Source organism: Drosophila willistoni (assembly GCF_018902025.1).
Source record: "Drosophila willistoni isolate 14030-0811.24 chromosome 2L unlocalized genomic scaffold, UCI_dwil_1.1 Seg196, whole genome shotgun sequence".
Classification (NCBI taxonomy): Eukaryota; Metazoa; Arthropoda; class Insecta; order Diptera; family Drosophilidae; genus Drosophila; species Drosophila willistoni.
In genome coordinates this window covers 4,865,828-4,890,513 of record NW_025814048.1, presented here as the reverse complement: position 1 = coordinate 4,890,513, position 24,686 = coordinate 4,865,828, and the positions used below count along the sequence as shown (strand labels likewise).

At 33.9% G+C, this 24,686-nt stretch overlaps 1 protein-coding gene and 1 long non-coding RNA gene across 3 annotated transcripts; one reads left to right on the top strand and one right to left on the bottom strand.

Moving 5' to 3' along the window:
• The first annotated feature begins 21,109 nt into the window (after positions 1–21,109).
• Positions 21,110–22,642, top strand: LOC6640279 (leucine-rich repeat neuronal protein 2). The gene has a single exon (XM_002063345.3). It carries the CDS (start codon positions 21,129–21,131, stop codon positions 22,551–22,553), a length of 1,425 nt encoding a protein of 474 aa, XP_002063381.2. The 5' UTR covers positions 21,110–21,128; the 3' UTR covers positions 22,554–22,642.
• Positions 22,643–24,078: 1,436 nt separating this feature from the next.
• Positions 24,079–24,591, bottom strand: LOC124460029. 2 transcript variants are annotated; one of them, XR_006953987.1, is made up of 2 exons: positions 24,459–24,591; positions 24,079–24,405 (listed from the first exon to the last, which is right to left on the bottom strand). It is a non-coding gene; the product is annotated as an uncharacterized LOC124460029 (long non-coding RNA). The 2 variants fall into 2 exon arrangements; XR_006953986.1 differs by having other exon boundaries at positions 24,079–24,384.
• Between the last annotated feature and the right edge of the window lie 95 nt (positions 24,592–24,686).

Below are 24,686 nucleotides of genomic sequence, written 5' to 3'. Positions count from 1 at the left end.
GTAATGTTTGACTTGCCAGCAGCAGTGGGCACGTGCCACAGACTTCGTATGTACATACACCCATCATCCACAACCCTCGAAAACCTTGCTATGCCCTTACACTGTGAGAAATTCCAAATGATATGCCATTAGGCAAGTCATTGGCTTTAAATTGACAAGAAAAGGTGAATTTGAATTTGATTGATTAGCCTCTAACTATACAACTTATAGTAGAAGTTCCTAAATATAATAAAAAGTGGTTTTAAACTTAGTCCACACCTTAAGAATATTAGTCAAACTTGATAGAAATATATCGCGATCCTCTATTAAATGCACTTTATAGAGTGCTACCTGTCCTTAACAAGCCACAGACCAGCGAAATACTCCACAGAATTGAAATAGTTTTTGAGTATTAAATGCTTAAACGAATTAAATTGGTCTAAATAAACTTGAAAATGCCAAAAGAAAGTATTCATGGGGTTAATTAATGTTGACGCCTTATTAATAGAGATCGAAATATATTTTAAGGCTATAAGTAAAATATTGAAATATATTTAAGGATAAAAATACAATATATTTAAGGATAGATAATAAAAAGCAAAATTGTAAGTATCCTAAATATAATGTATTAAATTGTGATATTTAAAAATTAAGTTTCGTTATTCCTATGATTTTTGAACAGAATGCAGAAGAAGAAACTGCCCGAGAACAAAAAAATTCCAAGGGTCGCAATCCATCTTCCATATTTCTTTGATTTATTTCTTTGACATCTAACTTTTGTAAATGGCGCCAAATGTCAATTTTGTTTTGACATTTCTGAAATGCAGAAAACAAAACAACAAATCATAAAGTATGCATTCTGCAAAAATGTCAACAATTTCTGATCAAAGCATTTCTGGGTCGCCAAAGCTCTTGTTTTGCTGAATTACACTTGCTAGGTAGTATTTTTTATAGGGTATATTAGAGTCATGGGCTGACGTCAACAAGCTTCAACACATTGCAATTTAAAGCAAACTATTGAACAAGAGTAGGAAAATCTGTCTGTCAAAGATCGAACAAGAAACATTTATTAATTGGGTTCACATGATAATCAATTCTGTCGACTATTTGGTCGATCTAGTAATATCGACATTTATTAATGGAATTAACTCTAATATATAAGTTAATTAAGTACTTACTTGTAGAAGTAATACCTTCAGTTAAGGTAGCCATGTATTTACTAAGCCCAAGGTGAAGCTTTAATTGGTAGGTTTTCCATATGTTAAGCCTAAAGGAATAATCTGGAAAAGGCTTTTGAAATTAAAATACTCATTTCCAAAACAAAAGATCCAAGTAGATTCAAAGCCAAACTTTTCGTTAGTTAATACATTTTGTAATACAATACTTCTACAGCAAGATAATATAAAGCTTGAGTCAATAGTCGACTATTAGTTTAAGCTAAATATATGTATCATAAATTTAATGTCATATATATATTTTTTGTTTGTTTCATAATCCAAAATAAAAAGCATCAAATCGATAGCTAAATTATGACAAAATATTTGTAAGTATTTTAAGGATTTGGATTGTCACGTTTGAGCTATTTGTCTTTTGGAAAATTATTTGCAGTGTTGCTTTTCACACATCTGTCGCATCGAATTCAAAGTCAAAGGGCGGCCTACATGTCGCATACGCGACGCGCCACTTTTGCAAATTGGATGAAAATCTTTTTGGCTTTTCAACGCAGCGAACAGCACACAGAGAGTGTAAGGCAAAAGGCACTACTAGCATCAGTCAGTAAGGTAGAAGGCAATACGTTTGTCGTTCTCAGTTTCTCAGTTATTCCCTGTTCTTTTTTTTCCTTCCTTTTTTTGCTTTGGCCCTCTTTTATGCTGGCGCAATGCATTGGCCTGGAAATTGACATGTTTTTGGTGACGCCTCCCAAAAAAAAGAAGAAAAAAAAGATAAAAACAGTAGGCTGCACTTTTTTATGTTGTCGTATTTCTTAAAGGTCACAGGTTGTGGGGAACAGCTGTGACAACAACAACAAGCCATCCGTCATGACACGCCTGGAGTAGAAAATAAAAGGATTTACAACATAGATCTAACACCTTTTTCTTGCTTTTGTTTGCTTTATTTTGCCAGTGACGGATTAAACTTTTCAAGTCTTTGAATTTTTTAGGGGTTGGAGAAAAGACACTGGGATTTAGATTAGGATTTAGGTTTTCCACCTACGAAATAAACTTGAAGCATATGTTGCAAGTCGTAACTCTTACAGCAAAAAATAAACGCAAACTTTCTTGTCGTTTTTATTGCTTTTTTTGGATTTGCCCCCATTTTATTTTCCATTTTTTTCGCTCTTCTTTTTTGAAGAAGAAACATGAGTTGAAACTTAAAAGTTGAAAGTCTTGAGAGTGTCTGAAACTTGTCGACGCTGAGGTTCATTGAACCAAGAAACTAGCAACAAAAAACAAAAAAAAAAACAAAAATAAGTAGAAGAAAAACCAGGAGAGAAAAGTGAAGAAGAGAAGAAAAGAGAAATACATGTCTAGCGCGTTTCCGTGTTTGTGTTTAAGTTTGCTTAGCTGCAAATAAACTTGGAGTTGAGTGGCTCATCTCCACTTTCAATGGGAAATGGATGGCAACCACTAAACCACCAGGTACCAGCTACCAGCTATCAAACATGATGTTGGCTTTTAAAAAGGTAACTGCTGATGCTGTTGCTGGATGCTTTTGTGGCTGTGGAAATTCATGTCTTCATTCATGTTTTTATAATTATGAAGAACAACAGCTCAAACAAAGGTAACCGAGAATAAAAACCACCAAAGATAAAGTAAAGCAACGCATTTTAGATACCCTTTACAAGTTGGTTGTCCTATTCAAGAAGTGATAATATTTCAAGTTAAGTTTTATTCAGTGTTGCTCTCAAAAGAGGATCAAATCTAATCCTTGTAGAATGCTTTCCCTTGAATTGATGAAGTCGCCTATTTCTTGGCATACCCTTTTACATCAAGGGTATGCAAACAAAACGAAAAAGGGTAAAAAGTGCCAAGTAAACACAATGCATCCTTATACCTTTAGCCTTTTTTCTTTTTCTGGGGCACCACCTCGAACATGGATGTGGCTATGCCTTCAAATTGGCGCCAAGTTTTAATTATTCCATCATATTCATAAACTTTTGCTCGGCAAAAGTCATTATGTGTGCGTCATCGTCATCGTCACCGTCATCGTCATCATCCATTCCAAGTGCCTTGTTCTGGTTCGTCCGCCTCTCTCTCTATCCACCGACATCCTTTTTCCTTTCACTTTCCTTTCAGTCCTTACATTTTTGCTCCTTTCTTGACGACGTCTGGCTGGTATTCTGGCCAAGGCGTTACTCCATAAAAATGAACAACAGCTTTTTATTGTCGAACAATGAAGGCGAACAGCAATAGCTACCCTCTGCTCCCCCTTATCCTCTTCCCTTTCAGTGTAAAAGTTTGGACCTTTCATCGTGCTGCTGTTGGTGTCATCGACAACAGCATTTAATGAGGCTGTCGCCTTATTGTTGTTCAATTGTTCACTCACCTCTCTCTCCCTGAGCCTAGGAATTTCTAATATTCAGCTCATGAACTTAATACACAATGAGTGCTTGAATGGCTCAAAGTATGGCGGCATCAACAAACGTAGTGGAGTCGGGAAGTGGCCTATAAATAAATATGGCCATTTTTTGCCATAAGATTTGCCGTCATGGCCCCATGACTAACCCATAAATACACAAACAAGCAAGCAAGAGAGACTTTAACTCAAACAAAATTAAGTTCAATCGTAAAAAATAAGAAAAATGTTTGACACTAACTAGAAATGACTTTAAGCCAAGGCCATAATAATTCAAAATGATCTGCACGAAATTAAATTTGACAACTTCAATCAAGTGTCCATATGGCTTTGATAAGTAAAGTTAAATGTTCTAGTATAGGGATCAATTGGAATCGGACACTTTGCGGATAATCGAAAATCCCAATAACCAAAATTGATTCTTCCTTAACCTAAGCTATGTTACCAAAAACATGCATTTTATTTTTGAATTTGGCTTAGAAACTGTTGTTTATTTATTTATTATTGTCTCGATTTCCTAAAGAAATAAATAAAATCTGGATAGTTGCAAAACTGAAAAACTTAAGATATAATTATATAAAAAGTATAAAAAATGTGAAGTCCCAATTATTTTTAATAAGAATTTGAAATAGTTAAGAAATGCTTATAGAGGAATATTTAGAATTGGAAACTGAGTCGACTACTTAACTACTAAAGTATGAATGGAAATAGATAATATATTATTGCAACAGTAATTCTGAAATGATTTTGTGTTCCAAAGACTTCAAGCTTGTGCCCTTCCCCATCTTTTTCGCAAGCCCATTATATGTGTACATATCAGGGATCTCCCATACACATGCAGTTTATGTAGCATTGGGTCTATATGTGTGTCTGTTCTCTTGATTTCGAGCGATGACTTAGTGGGCCGCTGAATAATGACTATAACTTATGTTCTATTTATCCGATCTTATTAAAATTTTGGGATACCTTGAAATTTTGTTTTAGCTTGAAAACTATCTCATTTGCAAACTTTTTTTTAGATACTCCAACTCTTTATTTAATTTTCGTATTGGGCTTAAAGATATGGTCTTTCGATGCTTATGATTTTCCGTGCAATTTGACAAGAACATGAGCACACCTGGTAAAAAACGTGAAAATCAGAAAATCAAATGGAAAATTTGATGGCTCGAGCTCTCATAGACTATGATATTTAGGTGTTCATAAAGACAGATGCACAAGATCAAGATGATCAAGAATATATATAGTTTATGGGGGTCGATAAACCTTCCTTCTGTCTGTTACATACATTTTGACGAATGGAATCAGAACTCTTTTTCAAGATGTATTAGTTATTTAAACGTCACAATATAAGGATAAAATGTCAGAAATTATTTTTAACAAATAAAAATTAATTATCACTCAGATTAGTTTTTGAGCATTTAAGCAGATGAGTTTTTATTTAAAAATTTAATTATCAAGCATTAAGGTCTATAATTGAAAAACGCATAAAAACTATTAGCTACTGCAGATTTCGTTTATTAGTTAATTTATGTTAAATCAAACATGGAAAGATTTCTGAGTACTTAAACAAATGAAAGGTTTTTTTTGAATAATTAAACTAATGAATAAACTGTCAGGAAGTTGATTGGTTGTTACAGATTTCAGTCGCAAAAATTGTAAATTAAAATTTTATTATGTAAAATGAAAAATGCAATTTACAATTCATACTCTTTATGACAATCAGTTAAGATTTATCATTGTTATTGGAACTGCAATTAAAAAAAAAGGAGAAAAAAGTACATATACTTTATTTTATATTAATTTGCATATTAATCATCATTAAATATAATTAAAACGAACTTTCAACATTGCTTTAAAATTTTGAATATTATATAACTATAGTATATTTGCCTTTTTTGTTGTTGATTTTTTTGTTCTCTTTACGTTTCATTGGGTAAATTGGCCGCAAGGCTCAATTAGGACAAAAGTGCATTAAATGAATGGTAGAAAGGAAGCGAGAAAATACAAAAAAAAATGGAAATTTATGCATCGCAGCACACGCATTGACATAGTAGTCCTTCCCACAACTCGTTCCATCACACCACTTTCACTTGTTCCTCCTTCCTTCTCCGAGCAGCTCGTGGCCATGATGGCGCCACGCTTTCATTCAGAGAGGCGCAACGGCAACGCTCAAAGCTGACACTCAAAGCCGACAAGTTAAGCCCCATCACACACATGGCGATTAGAGGATGGGATGAGTGTGTGTGGGTGTGTGAGTCAGGATGTTAGGACTTACCAACTTCCCTTTTCTTCTCGATTAGCACTTTGTTGCTGCAGTTGGAATCAGCAACTGGAAGCTGGACGCGACACAAGTTTGGTGGAGAATCATTTCCTAAAGATTCCCACCTCCCAGAAAAACCCCCAAAGGCAACGTTAGAGGGCGTCATATTGGATTGCAACAACTGCAATTGCAACAGAACAGAATAAAGATGGAGAAGGTGGATGTAGGAGAATGCAGAGAGGCACCAGCAACCGGCATGAATGCGCCTAGTTAGAGTGATAAACTGCTTTGGCACGGAAATGGCCCTGGAAATGGAAATGATGTCGAGTGTGCCGGTGCCGTTGCCGCTGCCATTGCTTTGCCTCTGCCTCTGTCTCTGCCTTTGCCGGGATGTGCTCGTGTGCATAAAAAGGCCAATTAGACCTAGTCCCATCCATACCCGCCATCCATATCCTACCTACCAACTAGTCAGCCCACCCACCCCAATATCCGTATCCAGGCACAGTTAGCTGCCACATTTCAATTGTACACTGTGAGAATAGCAATTTGTCATTGAGCCTGACTTTAATTGGTTACCAATTAGAGCCAATTAATCCGCACAATTGATGGCCACTGACAAAATTCATAGCTTAACTTAGAAGAATTCCTTTTCGATATTCAAATTTGTGTTGGGATTTTGGATCTACAGATTTTAAAAACGACAAAGTTTTCTGATCATTATAAATTCTTTGTTGGAAGAAAATAATAACTTATCCACGACTTTTCTTAATGAGCTGTTTCTTTTCATCAGATTTGACTTATTTTTAAAGCACATTTTTAATCATAAATGACTAGTTTTAATGTTTAATCGTATTCGACTTGTTTTAGTATCATTTTTTGTGTCATATGCAATTCATTCTAAAGTCTTATTTGGAGCTAAGAATAGACTCATTAGGGTTAGTGTTTTCTAAATGATTGCTGAGTTGAAACTTTTATAGTAAATTCTTAATAACACAGGCCAACAAAATTGAGCAAATTTTCAGGCCCAAAGACAAAAGAACGCTTTTGTAATAGGTTGTGTAGGTCGGAATCCAAGAGTGGTTCAGATTTACCGATTTGATCTAGTATTTGCTTGTTCTTGAAGCTAAATAGCAGCAATGTTTTAGTCGAAAATCTTTTTTTCTTTTAAAAATATTTAAGAGTATTTTGTTCATTCAAATTAGGTAAAGTTTATTTAAATATTTTTATTTTTCTGTCAGCTATTCTCATTTTATAAGATATAAGATAAGATTATGATTATAAGAAAAAAGTATTTTAATCTCATTGTCTGAGTTTTGTTGGCCTGTGCTAGCTTTCAAAATCATTTATTTGTTGTATTTACTAGCAACTAGATACAAGGATGATTTTATTGAAACAAAGTTACGATGAGATATTAGCATATCTCAACAAAATTCTATGTTTCGCCTTCCTTCTGTACATTGAATTTTCAAATTAATTTTGTTTTAGTATATTTGCCTTTGCTTACATTTTACCTCAGTTATTGGGCCCAATATAGTTGCTTGTTTATTATTTTTAAAATAAAGTTAAATTTGTAAATTTGCTAAAACAAACATTTGTTTTTCTTATTGTAAATTACATACATTTATAGTTTTATGCAGATTTATTCAAATTTTTATTCATTTTGCAGTAAATTTGCTTTGCCCTTTTAAGTATGCTACTAAAAATTTACTCATAGATTTGATAGTTCTAGAGATTGTTGATGATTGACGAACGTTCCCTCTTCCTAATAGAAAGTAATTTCTTTTATAAATTTTCGGAATACTATTTTTCACAACAATTCTTAGGCCATTTATTATTACTATTATAAAATTACTAATTATGTAGTTAGATAAAACAAAAGGCCACAAAAAGAGGGTTCACTATTCTATATATATTTACTGACTTAATGATATTTCTTGCAGTGTATTCAGTCAAAGTTTGGCAACTGACAAAATGCTATGTAGATTTACGAGGATATTCAAACTTTTTTATGCCATTACATTTACTATGTATGTGCAATGTACATATACTTATACATATATATGTATGTATGTATTTCTTGTACATTTTGGCTTAGGTGTTTATACTTATTTTAGGATGATTTCTGTTTCTCTACAGCTTTATCTCTTTTGTGTAACAAACTGAAACTTTAAATGAGCAGAGGCAAAAGGAAATGGAATAAGTTTCGCTTTTGGCTTGTTATAAATTTTCTATGTGGTTTTTGTGTGACGAAAAATGAAAGTTTCTTTTTGATTTTTTTTTTGGTTTTGGTTTTTTTTGTTTTTTTGTGGCTGTTGTTGTTTTGCTTAAATGCATCGTAAAAAAAACTCAAGTTTTTTTATGTTTTATGAGCAGAAATCTAGGAGTAAAGCATATCATATCTCTCAATGTGTCAGAAGCAGTAAACATAAAAATATACATATACATACATATACATGAATGTATGTAGTATATGTATGTATTTGTATGTACAATGTATATATTTATGAGCCTGGGCGTTGTCAATAAACAAAAATGTGGCATAAATTTCACCTGGCTAAAAGAAGGAGCTAAATCTTGGCAATGCCAGTCAATGAACCAACTTAGGATTTTTATATGTCCTTGGAACTTGAACTTCTTCTTTCAAGGCGACATCTATTATGCAGAGAGGAGAAAGTTGACAGGTGCGACAGAGGGCGGCGGTGAAGCTCAAATCTTGAGGAATAAAATTCAGTTACATAAATTATCAGTAAAATGACTTTTAGGACTTACAGAAGAAGCTCATGTTACATTTTATTGACAGTTTCGAGATTTTATGCATGTTTCCTCAGTTCTTGTTAGGCATAAAATGCCAATTATGGTAAATTGCTTTTCTGTAGACCTCAACCCTGCTCGCTCTTCTCTCTCTCTCGCTCTCTGTCTCTCTCTGGGTTTTACTTGGCTCTGTTTTTGCCATTAGGGCCTCAGGAGTGCAATCCTTGATGACATTTAAATTAAATTTCATAAATCAGAAAGCATGTTTAATATTCATTTAACAAGCATTCAGGGGAATACCCAATACCAATAACAAATTCCAATTCCATTCTGTCAAGTGTAGGGCTTAGGTGCTGTCAATTACACACACTGGCATACTAACACACCCACACCCACACACACACACACTCAGTGGCACACTCACATACACATGCATGGTATACACTTAAATACAAACATCCTTCTTGAAGTCAGGTGCCTGGCATCTTTTGTTATCTGCCATTGGGTAGCATCCTTCTCATTCCTCTTGCTCTTCCTCTAGACATTCAGCTTATAATTAAATTAGTCTGCACTTATCGTTTTGGCATGGACCAAATTGTGAAAGAGTCTCTTTTCTTCTCTTTCTCTCTCGCTCTCTCTGGCGTATCTCGTCTTCATTGTTTCACTTTTTAAAATATGCTCAAGCATGGACCGCCGCAGGCAATTGACCCACTTTGCCCAGGTTCCAGGCTCATTTCCAGCTGCAGAGAATGAAAATGACAGCTTCAATTGTGAACTGTGTGGGGTGGGATGGGTGTTAGGGATGCGGGGCGACTCCTACACCCACTTTTACTTACCTAATTAAGACGAAAAGCACTTCTCAGACACCAGCAATAAATAATATGAAAAATGCCAAATGAAAAATTCATTCCATTCAACGCACTGGAAAAAAACTGCACATTAAATATGCATTAAAAATGGCGAAGAAGTCATCAACTCAGTTGAACAGAACTTGACACTATTACTGCCATAATTTTATGCAACTCTTAGTTTATTTCTTTTTCTGGGTAACTAGAGCTAAATTTGGTCTCCAGTAAGTTTAAATACCGATGCTTTATCTTAGTAAATTGCTTAATTTTTTTTGTAAATTTTCAAGTTGGGATCTTTAATAGAAATACATACTACTGATTTATAAGGGAATTGGGTATATTTTCTTAAGGTTTTTTTTTTATTTTCTCGTCTATTATTCCTATTATTGCTTTATTATATAGCTTTCTGATCTTGTTTATATTTCAACACTGAGTATAATCCTCTGATCTTATCTTTGACTAAAACTATTTCATCCCATTTTTGTCTTTTGATCTGGAGGGCTTTGAAAAAGGAACCTTGGCTTAGGTCCAGGAGTAACAACTGTTCTTATTTATCTGATGGGAAAATGAATCTGGATCTGAAAACTCTTAAAAAGACTTCAAAGGCAACTGTCACAAGGACATTCAGACGCTTCAACACTTTACCTGAATAAGTAGGTACAATGAATTTTCATTTGCAAATACATAAATTCTGGCTATTACAATCTCTTTTACCAAACGAAACACCTTTCTTTAGCAGTTCTTTGACTAAATATCTTTTGAATGCTTTAACGGTTGGTTTATACCCAATTTCAAAACTAAAGCAATAAAAACACTTCTTTGACAGAAAGAAAAATCGAATTAAATTTCTACATTTTGATACTTGACAATTGATGCATTTCAATTTCATTTCCAAAGCTCTATAGAGAAAGAAAGAAAGAAACACTTATATTCCGATTATTATGCACTATTTGACTCCAATTGAAGAATTGAAAGTGGCTACTCACAAAGAAAATAAATTTTACGATCCAATCAAGCAAGTACATAAAAAAAAGCAAACAAAAATGCCAGTTCAGGAAAAATTTAGCAAACTAACGAGAAGAAACTACACACTCACACACACACAAACGTATCCACACACCCACAATCACACACATGTGGTGAAGGAGTGTTTTGGCGACCATAAAAAGCAGTGTAATAAAATTTGAAAAACAAGCCAAGCAGCTAAATGTCTTTCACTTGCTATGTCCCCAAAAATTCCCCCTGTTCCCTGTTCCACTACCTAGTTTTCTGTCATTGGCTAATGGTCAATGTCAGATCAGAGAGAGAAAGAGGCCTGCAGGCATTTGTAGCCAAAAGGGTGTTAAAGTATATGTGTGTCTGTGTGTTTGTGTGTGTGGGTGGACATGGGCGTAACTAGGATATCAATTAGATAAGGAAAGTTTTCGGCTAAACAAATTTTTGATTGAAACTGCCAAGAAAATTGCTTTTGCGAACAAAGTGAAGATTACTATATAGAAAAAGTTCCTATAGATTTTGGTTGATTAAATTTTTGAATAGTTCAAATTTTAATAACTTGCTTTTTTTGCACATATTGAATCGTTATGACTTATTCTTAGTAAGTAAACTTAAATAAATTCATCAAATGGAAGTAAATTTATAAATAGGACTAGAAATTCACACTAGAGATATTGGCAAACACATTTAAACATTTAATAAACAAAAGTGTTTATTTAAGTAAATATGTATGTATATATTTCTGTTAATAAATAAAAACAATTTGTATAACTCATTAAATTTTTTGAGATTTAATATACCAAATTTTAAAACAAAAACCTAATGCTTTAATATTTATTAAGCATTAAAAATTATATGGAAAACAAATATTTCCAATCAAATTTAACTTACCTAGTCAGAAAATGATTTCGACAACTTTGAAAGACCAATTTTAACTATATTTAAACCAATTTTTAGGCAACTGTTTTAAAATATACTGCGAAACTTTTGTTAAAAATGCAATTCCATAAAAATGCTCTGTATGAAAATCATTTAATATGGGTTTAATATAACTATCATAATTTTCAAATCAGATAATAAATTCTTTTAGAACCCAATTAGTATAACAAAGCTTCACAAAATATTTGAAAATATATTAATAAATTTTAAATTAATATCAATTGTGAGGTTCTAGATATCTGGGCAACACTGTTCCTGTAGAAGTTAAAAATAAAACAAGTATCTAAAAATGTAGGCATGAAATTTATCCTTAATAAAAGCTCAAAGGAAAATTGTTTGTGTCATTTGAAACATTTTCTTTTCAATTGCCATAGATACATCGATAGACCAGGTGTTACTATTTTTGGAGATGCCAAAAATAGATTTTATTTAAGGTTCAATTACTTAGCGTAATATTCTATATACACCCTCACCCACGCCCTACGCCCCTGTGTGTGTGGATGGGTATTGGTGTTTAGGGTGGATAGAAACAGAAACAGACATAAGCGTCTTATTAGATTTTCGTGTGTATTATGTGTGTGTGTGTGTGTGTGTGTATATGAGAGAAAGCTGAACATAAGTGCAAGACATACACATGAGTGGATTAGTTGGGAGCATGGGGAAACGAGACAAGAGAGGTGCCCATAGGAGCCAGAGGACTCACATTAACAACTTCATTAAGACGTACAGCGAGAGAGACAGAAAGAGAGAGAGAGAGAGAGAGAGATAGACACTCCTCCTCTCGCTCGTTGCCAGCTGCTGTTAAACTCAACTGTGAAGTACATTAATTTTTCTTCCAAAAGGCTTTGACCATAAATCTATCTCTCTCTGTCTTTCCCTCGGTGTGCCTGTAGGTTGTCTACTCATGAATTGACATGCCATGTGTGTGTGTGTGTGTGTGTGAATTTTTTTGAGAGCTTAAAATTTTGAATGCATTTAAAGTCTAGAGCAAATTAGGTTCTCTTTTTCAAGTCATGGAATAGAAACTAAAAATTAATTAGAGAGGATTTTCATTTTTGTTGTTGTTCTGAGTGGTATTTTTTTTCGTTTCAGACACAATGAAAGCAATAGCAGCAGCCACAATACACCAGCAACAACACCAACGGCAACAACAAAGCAACAGCAACAATGGAGAACAGCAAGAAACAAATCAAATTACACTAGCTGCTGCACTACTGGACTGGCTTTTGCTTCTGCCACAACGAACCAAACATGCAACACACTTGGCCCAAATGAAAACTAGTTTCTGCCCAACATTTTTTGGCAACGTTTCAATGTCAGTAGCGACCCAGAGAGACAAATGTTGTTTGCTTGACCAATCCCCATCCCGCTCATGCCCTCCCTCTGCCATGTGAAGGGAATTACAATTTGCGAGTGGCAAACGAAAAAGAGAGAAAAACCGTTTAAAGCACTTGAAAAACATGAAAATATGCTTGAACACCAAACAAAAAGAAAAACCAATTCAATTCACTTAGCAGCAATTTTCAATTGAAGCATATAAAGTGCTCCGAGACACACACACACACACACATTTCTAACTGTGGGCAAATCTATCAAATGGAATGATTTGGGAACAATTTATTTAGAGTTTTGCCATGTACCAGAAAAAGAAAACTGTGGAAATGTTATACAAACATAAGTACATACACATCTGTATATAAATAAGACATTCATACTTAAGCCTTTGAGTAGATATGTAATCATTCATTATCAAGTAAGCTTAGTTTGTTTTTTTTTTTCGTATACCATTGCGTATGCGTTATATGCTTTTGCAGGAACGATGTTTCCCTTTAAGTGGCCAAAGAAATATTTCAATACTGTGATATGGTAAAGAAATCTTTAAACACTTTAACTTTAACTTTCGTAATTTAACTTTAACTTTACTTTATCTAACTTTATTGGTCTAAGATTATTATTATTCGATTGTAAAAGAGTTTGTCTTTTTAAAATGTATGTGTAGGTACATATGCAATATTTCCAGGCTTAATTTTCTTTGTGAATTGATAATGCTTCTTAACTAGATTTATTTTCTCAACCTTAGTATAATGGAATTGACAGAAATTCATAAATTTTTAACCATGTTAGAAATATTTTTAGCCAAATTAAAATTTTCAACAAGTTTATTGAAAGTTTTAACATTTTAAATTGATTGAATACAACTTGGGACTCTCATAAAAAAATTTCAGCTACATAAGAAACATATGGTTTTACTTACAAAAAGTTTATTTTTCGTGTAAACAATCCTACCAATTTTGACAGGATGTTAAAACTATCTATGACTATGAAGGTTAATATCTAAATTTGTTTAGTCATTAGGAGTCTTCAGATTTATCATTAGTTGATAACACTCTAATTAAAATTCTTTATTTTTGTCAACTTTTGGAACAAAGATTAACGGCCCAGAAATTGTTTTTTTTATGAAGTTGTAAAAATGTAAGAAATTTATTTTATTTTTAAAGTTTTTTGCTTTGCATAATTGCTTGGCATGGTCTTTCAGCATATAAACTGCTACAGATTGTATATCTTTTTTACAGCACTTTGTGGCAATATTGCGTATACGTAATATTTAATACTTTTCACACTTAACAATATTTTCAATAGAAAAAGGACTACCCAGTAGCTGCTTTACTTTTAGGACATTATAATAAAAGCCTTGTTACTATTCCTGCTGATATTATATTTCAGTACTGATGAAGTATGGGACATTGAGTTTTCATTGGACTGCTGGCTTTCCTTCTGGCAAGTCAGTTACAGTTACAAGTTCCTATAAGCACAGAGACTCGTCTTCAAAACTATTAGAAACCTCATGCCAAATACAAATTAGTATACCTACTTTTAAAGAATATTTAATCTATTTAATCTATTACCACTTGCACAAACTCATCAATTGCGAAGTTTTTTTAAATATCAAGCCTTAATCTTCATTAAAAGCCAAGCCCCTCATAGCTGATTAGTCCGTCCCTGTTGTGGTAAAAACCTTACTCCAGTGCACATTAATGACAGCAAACACAGAGAAAATCTGCTTGTAAATTGTGTCTTTCTTCTCTCTAACTTGCATGTTCCTTCTCATTCTTTTGACTGGGTCTGTCTCGCTCAGTGATTTTGCAATATAATATCGTTGACAGTTTTGTATTCTGTGTTTTCTGTTTTCTGTTCGCAGTCGAAAACATTTGTGTGTATGTGGTTAAGTATTCAAAAGTATTTACATTAAGGATACCAAAAAAGGCAAAAATTCTCATTACAAGTTGAAGAAGAAGATTGTGGCAACAATAAATAACATTCAAAAGGGAAAATTGACATACACACACATACACAAACACCCACACATAGATGTTGGAGAAAAACTAAACATTATGCTTAAAATCATTTCAATTTAATTGCAGTCATATCAAAGGGAAATGTTCTCAAAATTTAAATGTTTTTGTCTCATCAAAGATTTATAGAAAATTGTTATTATTTCGCTTCTGTCTCTGTGAGCGACTTTCAACTAATGAGATTTCAAACTTAATATATTTTTCAGCCAAAATTTTCTTGAACATTTTATTGTTCGTAGGAGTAGGTGGGGGGGGCTAGGTCGAAGGTCGTTTTGTGGCACGTCTCTTTGCCGCACATTAGAAACAAAATAATTTTCTTTAAATTTGTCGATTTAATTGAGCGCAGCCAGGAGAGGAAACCACAAGAACGTGTGTGAGTGTTTGTGTGTGTGTGTGTGTTCATGTGCGGACCCACTACCCCCTCTCCGTTTCCTCCTAATGGCAGCGGTTAAAAAGGGCCTGTTAAATTACGTTGATGATTACGACAAGTTTTAAAATGCGTGACAGAAACGTTTTCAAAGGCAATTAAATTGTCTGAAGGGTGAGCAGAAGAGAGCGAGCACAAAAAAAAAAACAGTGAGGTGTCTGTGTCCTTTTTAATGGAGATGGAGATGATGGGGTAATATTTGCATACATGTATACGTAAGCGAGCAAATTAAATATATACTGTCTTTTTATACCCATTAAACGAGAGAAGAGAGCCAACCTTTTTAAGGCCTAGGTATGTACACTTGGCAACAAAGTTAATCCTGTCTAACAGAAACAGCTTATTGCTAACCCTCTCCTTCGATAAGCCGTTGCTAATTATGGTTCAATATATCAAGTAAATGTTAAGCCCAAGGCGTTTCATCCTAATCGATGAATAATAAATTTAAACCGAGACACGTTTCAATTAAACTGAAAGACAAACGTTTTGAACTGAAACTGGCTTGACCAGGTATTTATTAAACCTTTTCTAATAACTCAGTTAGCAGCTAAGAGCAGTTCGATGAGATTTTATTGTATCTGTAAATTAACTTGAATTTATATAAGTTTAAAAAATTCAGATACAAAACGTTCATTTGATTTACATAGAAGATATGTAAAATTTAAAATAAAAAATGCAAAAACTTCTGTGTATATTGAATCAATATTATTGATTTGATTAATTTATAAAACGCGTTGTGATTCCTTGGTGGAAAGTGCAAGATGGTAAATGGTTATTGAAAATCAAGCAATGGATATACAGTCCCTTGCCATATTATTAAACTCATGCTGCAAATCTACTTTTACTTTACATTTCTTGTTGTTATTATCAACTTTTTGTAGATATGTTGGTAGAACTTAAGTTTTTGAATATCGAAGGCATCGATTATCGCGAAAAAGACATATAACCTAAAAAACAGAGTTTCAATTTAACAGTTCAATTCAACAATTTAAAGTGTTTCAATAGCGATTTCATAGATTTTCTTTTTTATGTAAATTTCTAATTTTTTATGTGACATTTGTAGCATTAATAATAAATTTTGATGTTTCATCATGAAATAGCTTTGTTAATGTCTACTGACGTGTTATAGGCCAGGCTAAAAATTTTTTTACCAGGAGTCTAATAATATGTCAAGGGACTGTCGAAAAATTAGCAAGTGCCCATTTTCAAAATTATAGACGGCTTCAACTATAAAAAACTCTACAATGACAAAATTTTCGACCACAAAGATTGGGTAATTTTTATTCGAATTCTATTAAATTTTGTGAACCGATAAATATAACAAATATTAGTTTGCAGTTCTTAATTGCGCAAGCTTAAAAATTTATGTTGAAAATCAATTGCTATCGAATTACTGGGGCGCACTTACCACACGGATTCACAAAAAAATTAATATCCTTTATATAGAGGACTATATATAAATACATAGTCTCCAAAGACTTAAATGTCTGTTTCCATTTCGCTGTTACTTACCAAGAATTTTCTTTTAAAACTTCCCTTTTCCTTTTTTGGCAACTTTATCCTTTTCGCAGTTGGTATAAAAAAAGAAATGATATTAACTCAACATTTTTTGCAGCTGACCACAATGTGCCGTTATTTTAAAAACCTCTCAGTTTCAAATTTGCTCAGGTATCTTTCTTTTCTAGTTGGAAGACTCATGAAATCAACTCGGCCCATAACCAGGCACTCCCAGAGGAGTTTACACATCGCGTACTCCTTTCAAGGCTTTCATTGAGTAGTTAAAATCACTTTATGTTTCTGTTGTAATTAGCTCTTTATTTACATTGCTTTTAAAAGTTGCTTACAATGTTTTTTCTTCTACTCCTTTTTCTAGTTTTTTTTTTGCATACTTTGTTAGTCTTGCAATCAATCAAGGTAAGTACACGAGAGCATAAAGCTCATAAAGCAGTTGAATAGATTTTCCGGCTTATGCCCTAGAGTTTTTTCATTTTTTATTTCACGGAATCGGAAGTCATCAAATTAGTTGAACATTCCCCAGTTCCATGGGGAGGGAGAATGGACTCAATGGGTGTTTCGACTGCATTATGGGACAAACTGAATCATTATTAGACAAATGCATGACAAGCGATTCAATTAAAGAGCCATAAACTGTCACACGACAACGACAACAAGGACATCAACAACAGGACGAACAACATCAATGAGGATTTCCACCAACCCTCCTCGCACACCGCCATCACCTCCCATCCTGTTTTACGCTGTGATTTGCCATTTTCCTATATGCGGGTGTGACAGTCCTGTCACATGGGCCGCCAACCAAGTGGGCCTTCTCCATCTCCAATTTGGCTTAATGAAGCCGCTTTTATTGCGTGGGGGGAAATTGCATTTCATTTCAGTTTTGCATTGATTGACGCTATTGGGACGGGATGATGGTTCGGTACTTTAGCAAGGTTGGACCATTGCAAAAATTTTTTGTGGAATTTAATATTAAAATTTTCATAAATATTCAGTGCTTGATTTTGACCTGAATACGTTACGCTTCGTTGTTATGTACCTGATTGTGATTTGGCCTATTAATTAACAATTCCATCAGGCATCTCGTCCCAATTTGCCAATGTGTGTGAAAATTGGTTTTTAATTAAATTGCCTTGTAATGTTCAGTAATTACTATATATATATATTTACGTATATATTCGTCGTCGTTTTCTGTCCCTTTTAGAAGGTAATTAATGAGTTTTTAGTTAAAATAAAGAAACAAAACTCATTTCTAGGACTTTAGATGAAAAGTGGGTTGAGGTGAGGGTTGTGGAAATGTGGGTTGGGCTTGATGTTAGGAGAAGAAGCCAAAAAGCTAAAATGTGCCTGGCATTTTCAATATATTTAAGTACATGGCAAGGCATCGCAGATGCGGAGGAGTCTGTAACTGAGCTCATTAAATGCTTTACATGTTCCCCTCTTAACCCTCTACCCTCTGGCCCTACCTCCCGCTCTTTCTACTTCAACCCATTATCCTTCGGGCTAGCTATGTGTTCCACATGTAATTTGATGATACAAAAGTCAAGAACCAGAATCGTTTGCAACTTCAAGAAGAGGCAAGAGTAGAAGCAAGAGCATAAGTCTTTAATTTATGCAAATGCCAGTGCGTATGTGTGGGAGGGAGGGAGGTAGGGAGGATGTGTGTCTGTGTGTGGGTGTGCGTGTATGTTGCCTCATCAATTTTCCATTGACACAAAGAAAAGTTCGTCGTTTTGGGGCCCAAAGGGCCTGGAAAATAAGTATGTACGAAATAGTCTCAGACATATATACACACACACACACACACACATACTTGGACACACTTCGACACACATTGAGAAGAAGAAACTCGTTTCTATGCAAAAAGAATTGAAGAAAAACTCAGCCAAGTGAAATAACCATAATTTAAGTTACAAATTTGGCTACAGAATTGTTAATATTATACGCGAACATTTCTTTTTTTTCTTTTTCGAAATAAAATTTAAGATTTAAAGATTTTCGAGAAATCATAAACTTAATTCTATTTAAATTGAATGTTATTGCAAACGTGTTTACAAGGTTTTCAATGAACTTTTGGAAAATTTCTCAGTATATCTTTTACATTATAAAGCAACAATTTATTGGAAAAGAACTTTTTAATTAATATAGAAACCTGATTTCTCATCGATTTCAAATTTGAAGAATTCACGCTTTTCAAAATCTTGAACATTTTAAATTAAAGTATTCATTTTTTAATATTTGAACTTCCAGTTCCGAAAGCGTATTGAAAAAGAAACCAATTGACGTTATCATATGGCTTGGAAAGTTGAATGAAATTTCATCTAAAGAATAAGATCAGTTACGTAAAACGTAAGACGAAAAGCTCTCTGAACTATCTGAACTATACTGTAAGCTTGATAAATTTAAATATATTTAGTCAAGCTCGCTTGAATCTGACGTTGAGAGAACTAATCAATTGGTCATGTTTTCATACCCGATCAACTTGATTAGTTCACATTGATGACTAATACGTAAAATATTTAAAATACATTCGAGGATATCAAATTAGAGAATTGGATAATATGTGATTGATTACATATATTTGTTTTCGTTAAGTTAAACCTTTCGGGTTTGACAATTGAGGTCTTATTTAATTAGACGTTCTATTTTTTTGAAGCATTATTGAAGAAAGTTTAATGAAAAGATTATAAATTATAGATACGTCCATATGATCAGCTAAAGACCCATATAAATTCTGCACGGTTTGGAAAACTTTACATAATGTTTTAAAGTATTTTTATTTTAAAGAAGACTGGTTTTATTATGTGTAAGGACCCTTTTTTAGTCAAATTCTTGAATTTCGACTAAATAATAGAAGTGGTCTTCAAATATTAGGAAATTATCGAGTGTTTAAAATATTAAATGGTTTCAAATTTTCGTAAGATAAAAAACTGCTAATGACTTGCGTATGCTTAATGAGAATTAATTAGTCTTTGAGAATAGCCCATTTATACGGGTTGGCTTCGAAGCAAAGTTTTCTTTACAGTTTCGTCTTGTAGATAAAAGTTTTGGTAAGTTATCAAATGAGGCTCTAGTTACCCTAACAAAAGCTGATGCTGATGTATCGTCTTCATCTTTATCGTTGGTTTTGACGATCGTGTCTGTCGCATACAAAATTGGAAATAAAAGAGGTTTTAACAAGATGTTCGAAATATCGCAGGTTTACTTTAACGAGAGTCGACTGTATATTAAAAGTAATTAATACAAAATTTTTCTAAAGGGACCTGATGTCGACTTTACTGGAAGTTAATTAAACGTGAGGTTTGCCTCTTTTACATATTACAAAAAATAACTTAAGCCTTGGCAAAACAAAAGGTTATCCTATGGTAGAACTTGATGTTTCTTGCATTTCTTTCAGCGATATCTAATTTATAACCCTATATCAGCCTGAAACAATTAACGATCCCAACTTACGAATCCTAATATATGGCACATTAACGCCTCTCTGGGTCGTCGAGTTTCCCAGAATCTATTGGAGTATTTATTTTGATATCTCTGGCAGAGTTCCAAGGATGTTTCACTGTTAACTTTCGAAATATCAAAAAGTTGTTGTGGCAGTTACAAGTTAAAAAAAATACTATGAATAAATAAACAGATGGCAATTTAGGCGAAATTTCTGTACTAAGCATGATTAAAAAAGTTCATTTTGTTGTACTTACATATGAATGTAAATACATACACATGTTTTAAAAAGCCATTTCTTTTTCATTTTGAATCCCCAAGCATTAAGAGCAAATGCCAAAAGAAATCCATGAGATTTCCAGGCTTAATTACAATTTAACTTAAGGACTTAGACGATGACGACGACAACGACTTCCTTTACGCTCTTTCATCTGCCCCGACTCCATTCATTCCATTGTTCTGTATTGATGCAATGGGCTAGATAAATCCCCTAAAGATGGCTCGTCTTAAATCACTGTCTCTGGGATTATCCTTGACTTTTTATGTTTTGTTTGGATTTTTCGGTTTGAATTTGATGCCAAAAGATGAGAAACAGAAAGAGAGAGAGAGAGAGAGAGGGGACATTGGGATTTCTCGAAATCCATCAATATTAAGACAAACCCTCGGGCATGTGTGAGTGTGTGAAAATATAACGGTGTGGGAGGGTTAGTGGTGTGGGGGAGGGAGTGTGAGAAATGATAATGATTAATGAAATAGATAACAGAAACCGATAAGGTAGTGCAAGAGTGCAGAGAGCGTATACGAAACAAAAAGCTCTTTACGGGCTTATCTTATCACAGCTTTTTTTTTATCGCCGGTGACTAAAACAGAGAATCAAAACCACATTATAGTTGGGAAAGAGTTATTTATTGGAAAATCGTATATACTATTTCGAAGCTTTTTCGCATTCACTCCCTGATAAGATATGGCAACGAAAAATATTTGAATTTATTTAGAGCATAACAAATTAGTTTTCTATAGGAAGTAGATGAGTAAGGCAGTGAATGAAAGTGAATATGAAACGACTAGTGAACTTTGCTCTGCTACTCCTACTGCTTTTCTCGAGCGGAGGATTGTCTGAGAATATTGATGCCGATGATGGCGACAACCAGATAGATCGTTTCTGTTATCCCGAATCGAAAAAGAACACACGTACTTCCTGCGAATGCAATAATGTGAGTGCCTCACCATGGGGCATGCGAGCCCTGCATATCGATTGCAGTTATAAATATTATAAAACCGACGATTTAAACGCACAATTGCCGCTCTATATTGACACTTTGGACTTGTCGTGGAATAATTTAAATGGCTCTCCACCCATATTCATAAGCGATAGTCTCCATCAATTGAATCTAATGCACAATAATATCAGCCAATTGATTAACAATAATTTCGCCAAATTGAACTGTCTACGTGAATTGTATTTGGGCTGGAATAGCATTAGCCAAGTGGGCGAGAAGGCCTTTTCGGATTTACCGCATTTGCAAACCCTCGATTTGGCCCACAATAATTTGTTCGCCCTGCCCGGACAATTATTCATGCCATTGCTGGTGCTGAACAGTTTGGATTTGTCATGGAACCGGAAACTGAATCAGACGACAACAAGTTCATTGGATTTGTATGGCCAATTGGGCATTAACTCCAAACTATCGATACTCCGTTTGGATGCCTGCAATTTGAGTGAACTGTATTTGCCGGAGAAGGTCCCCTTGAAAGAGCTCTCACTGCGTCGTAATCTGTTTGAGCGTGTGCCCAAGCAACTGCCATCGAGCCTTGTACAATTTGATATCAGTGATAATTTGTTGGAGCAACTGTTACCCGAGGATACGGCCAATTTGACACAAGTGCGACAGCTCTATGTGGAGGATATGCCCCGCCTACAAAGCATTGCAGCCCATGCCCTTGTACCCATAGAGCTACTGGAAACTGTGAGTTTCCAAAATAGTCGTAAACTCTCCCACCTGGATAGCTATGCCTTTGGCATCAATCCCGGCAAGGTGCCTACAAATCTCAAGACTCTGATATTTCGTGGCACTCTTTTGCGTGGTTTTAATAGCACTTTCTTGCCACTTTTTCAACAACTTACCGAACTGGATCTCAACGGTGTCCCGCTACACTGTGACTGCGAATTAGCCTGGCTAAAAGATCTGAAAATCGAAACCAACGGACGTTGCTATAAACCATCCAAAATACGCGGTCTTCTTGTCTCGTCAGCGAAACGAAATTCCTTCAGTTGCGATACTTGGCCAAGGTGGGCTTATGGCTTGATCGTCCTCTGTCTGATTGCTCTCTGTGCTGCTGGTGTATACTTGCTTGTGATGGGTCTGCGACCACATCGAGCTGTAACCATGAGAAGGAAAGTGGGCAGTGGCAGTCCCTACGCCAGAGTCACCATAGAGCCCAATAGGCAGGAGAATTTCCATCATTAGTAAAGTCCACAAGCCTTTAGAGTTAAAGTCTGTAAGCAAAGTTTTACCTAAAATAAGTAAAAAATAAATAAAAATAACTTTACAAACCACCCACACATTATCAGGCTGGTTATCTCTAACCCACGCCAAATTCCACTCTATCATTTTTATTTATTCGTAAACTGGGGATTAATCATCGACATATAGACACGTAGACCTTCAAAGAGAAATGCATAGTATTCATTAGATTACACACAGTCCAAAAACTGAAGCTATCGAAACAGTATATCCAAATAAATATAAGTGGAAAATACTTTAGATGGATAAAAACAACATTTTTCTGATTGATTCTTAAAAAGTTTTCGTTCATCTAAAAGAATAAAGATGAAGATTATTTCATTCGATCTACGTGTAATTTTGAGACAACCTACTATATATGTATGTATGATTCTTTATTTAAAAGGGAAAATGTTTTTGACTTCAAATGTTTGGTTAATGAAATCTATACAAATTTTAGTCGACCTTTATCGTAGTCTAAAAAATAAATAGAAGTTAAGTAAATACTAGTACTAGTCAAATGATACCAAATAAATTTAAATGTAAATTTCTGATATACAAATTTTTTAATTCGAATAGTCCTACAGTATTTTCCAAAGGATTCATAGGTGTTTTGGCAATGTAGAAATACTTAAGAGAATGTCACCTTCCGGAAAATAAAAAAGCTAAGATTACAAAATTTACAGTACATCATTTAAACACGAAAATGAACATATTCATAACTAGATTTCGAATCATAAACTGCTTGGAAATAGAGAAAATTAGAATTAAAAAACTTTAAACCCGACCAAAAACTTTGAACATATTCAATTTGTGGCGACAAATTTACCATTTAGTAAATAGATGATCGGAATTTACAAATCTCGAAAATTAAAATCTTTCATGTATTAAAACCAGTTTTCATATTAGCGATTTTTCAGTTTAGCTGCTATAAAGTTTGTTCAAAAAAGGGGGTTTCCCTTGATTGTTTTATGGTATATTCGGATGGTACTTCTTAAGACAGTTAGACGATGCAGCAGTTTAACGATAGGAGGTGTCAGAAAAGCACTTTGACGTTGGGGCAAAAAATTTTAGAATTTAAAATTTTAAACACATATACATATTTGACATATAAATAGAAATATTTAGTGAACCGAGAGAGAAGGAGAAAGCTAAGCAAATCATTAGCATTGTGTATCCTGACGCAAAAACTCCCAAAAAAGTGTTATTTATCTGTACAAGTCATTTACAAAAAGGTTCTAATTAACGAGAGTCTACATACATATGTAGATGAAAACAAGAGGAAATTGAAAGATTACTTTTGCAAAAATACAAAAACGATTAATGAGGTTCAACTTTTTGGGTCCCAAGACAATAGTTTAAAAATCATCTTAGTCTTCTTTTTTGGACAATTTAGAGACAAGGGAATTGTTCAAAAGTTGTATTGTTAAATAGAAGAGATATCATAAACTTCGTTGAATACTTTTTGGATAAATTCAAAGACAAAATGTATACCACAAAATAGCATATGCCATTTACAATACCAGATGCAATATGATTTCGGTACAATTTGAGTTTATAGCACTAAAGTCAGATTGTAAAGTCTACTTTTCTTACAATAGATCCAGACATTGCTAAGTAATGTCAGCAAAACTAAAACCTGATGTTAATCAGACGAAAAGACAGTGTAAGTTGTTTACTTCGTTGCAGTAGCCAGTGAACTTGCCTTCTTACATATATTATTTGTCATGGTTTAACTTCAGAGCAAGGGTATATAAATCGTATATCAATCATCTTCAATCATCACTATAGGAATCTGTAATAATTTAAAACCAAACTAAAAGTAGAAGTGAAGTATTTACAAAATATAAGTTATTAGTTGCTATTTACTTTTTAAGCGCCATTCCCAGACATGGCTATTTGACCTCGTGCTGATCAAGAACATATATATGTACTTTATATGGTCTTACAATGAGATGCTTCCTTCTAGGCGTTGCAGACTTCTGACCAAACTGAATATACACTGTTTGCAAGAACCAAAAAGTTTTAACAAAAAACTATCGTTAAACATTTATTCGAAATGATCTCCTAACAACCCATGAAACTAAGTGAAACTGT

Coding starts and splice junctions, on each gene's coding strand:
- LOC6640279 (XM_002063345.3), top strand. CDS start 21,129: ATGAAAGTGAATATGAAACGACTAGTGAACTTTGCTCTGCTACTCCTA.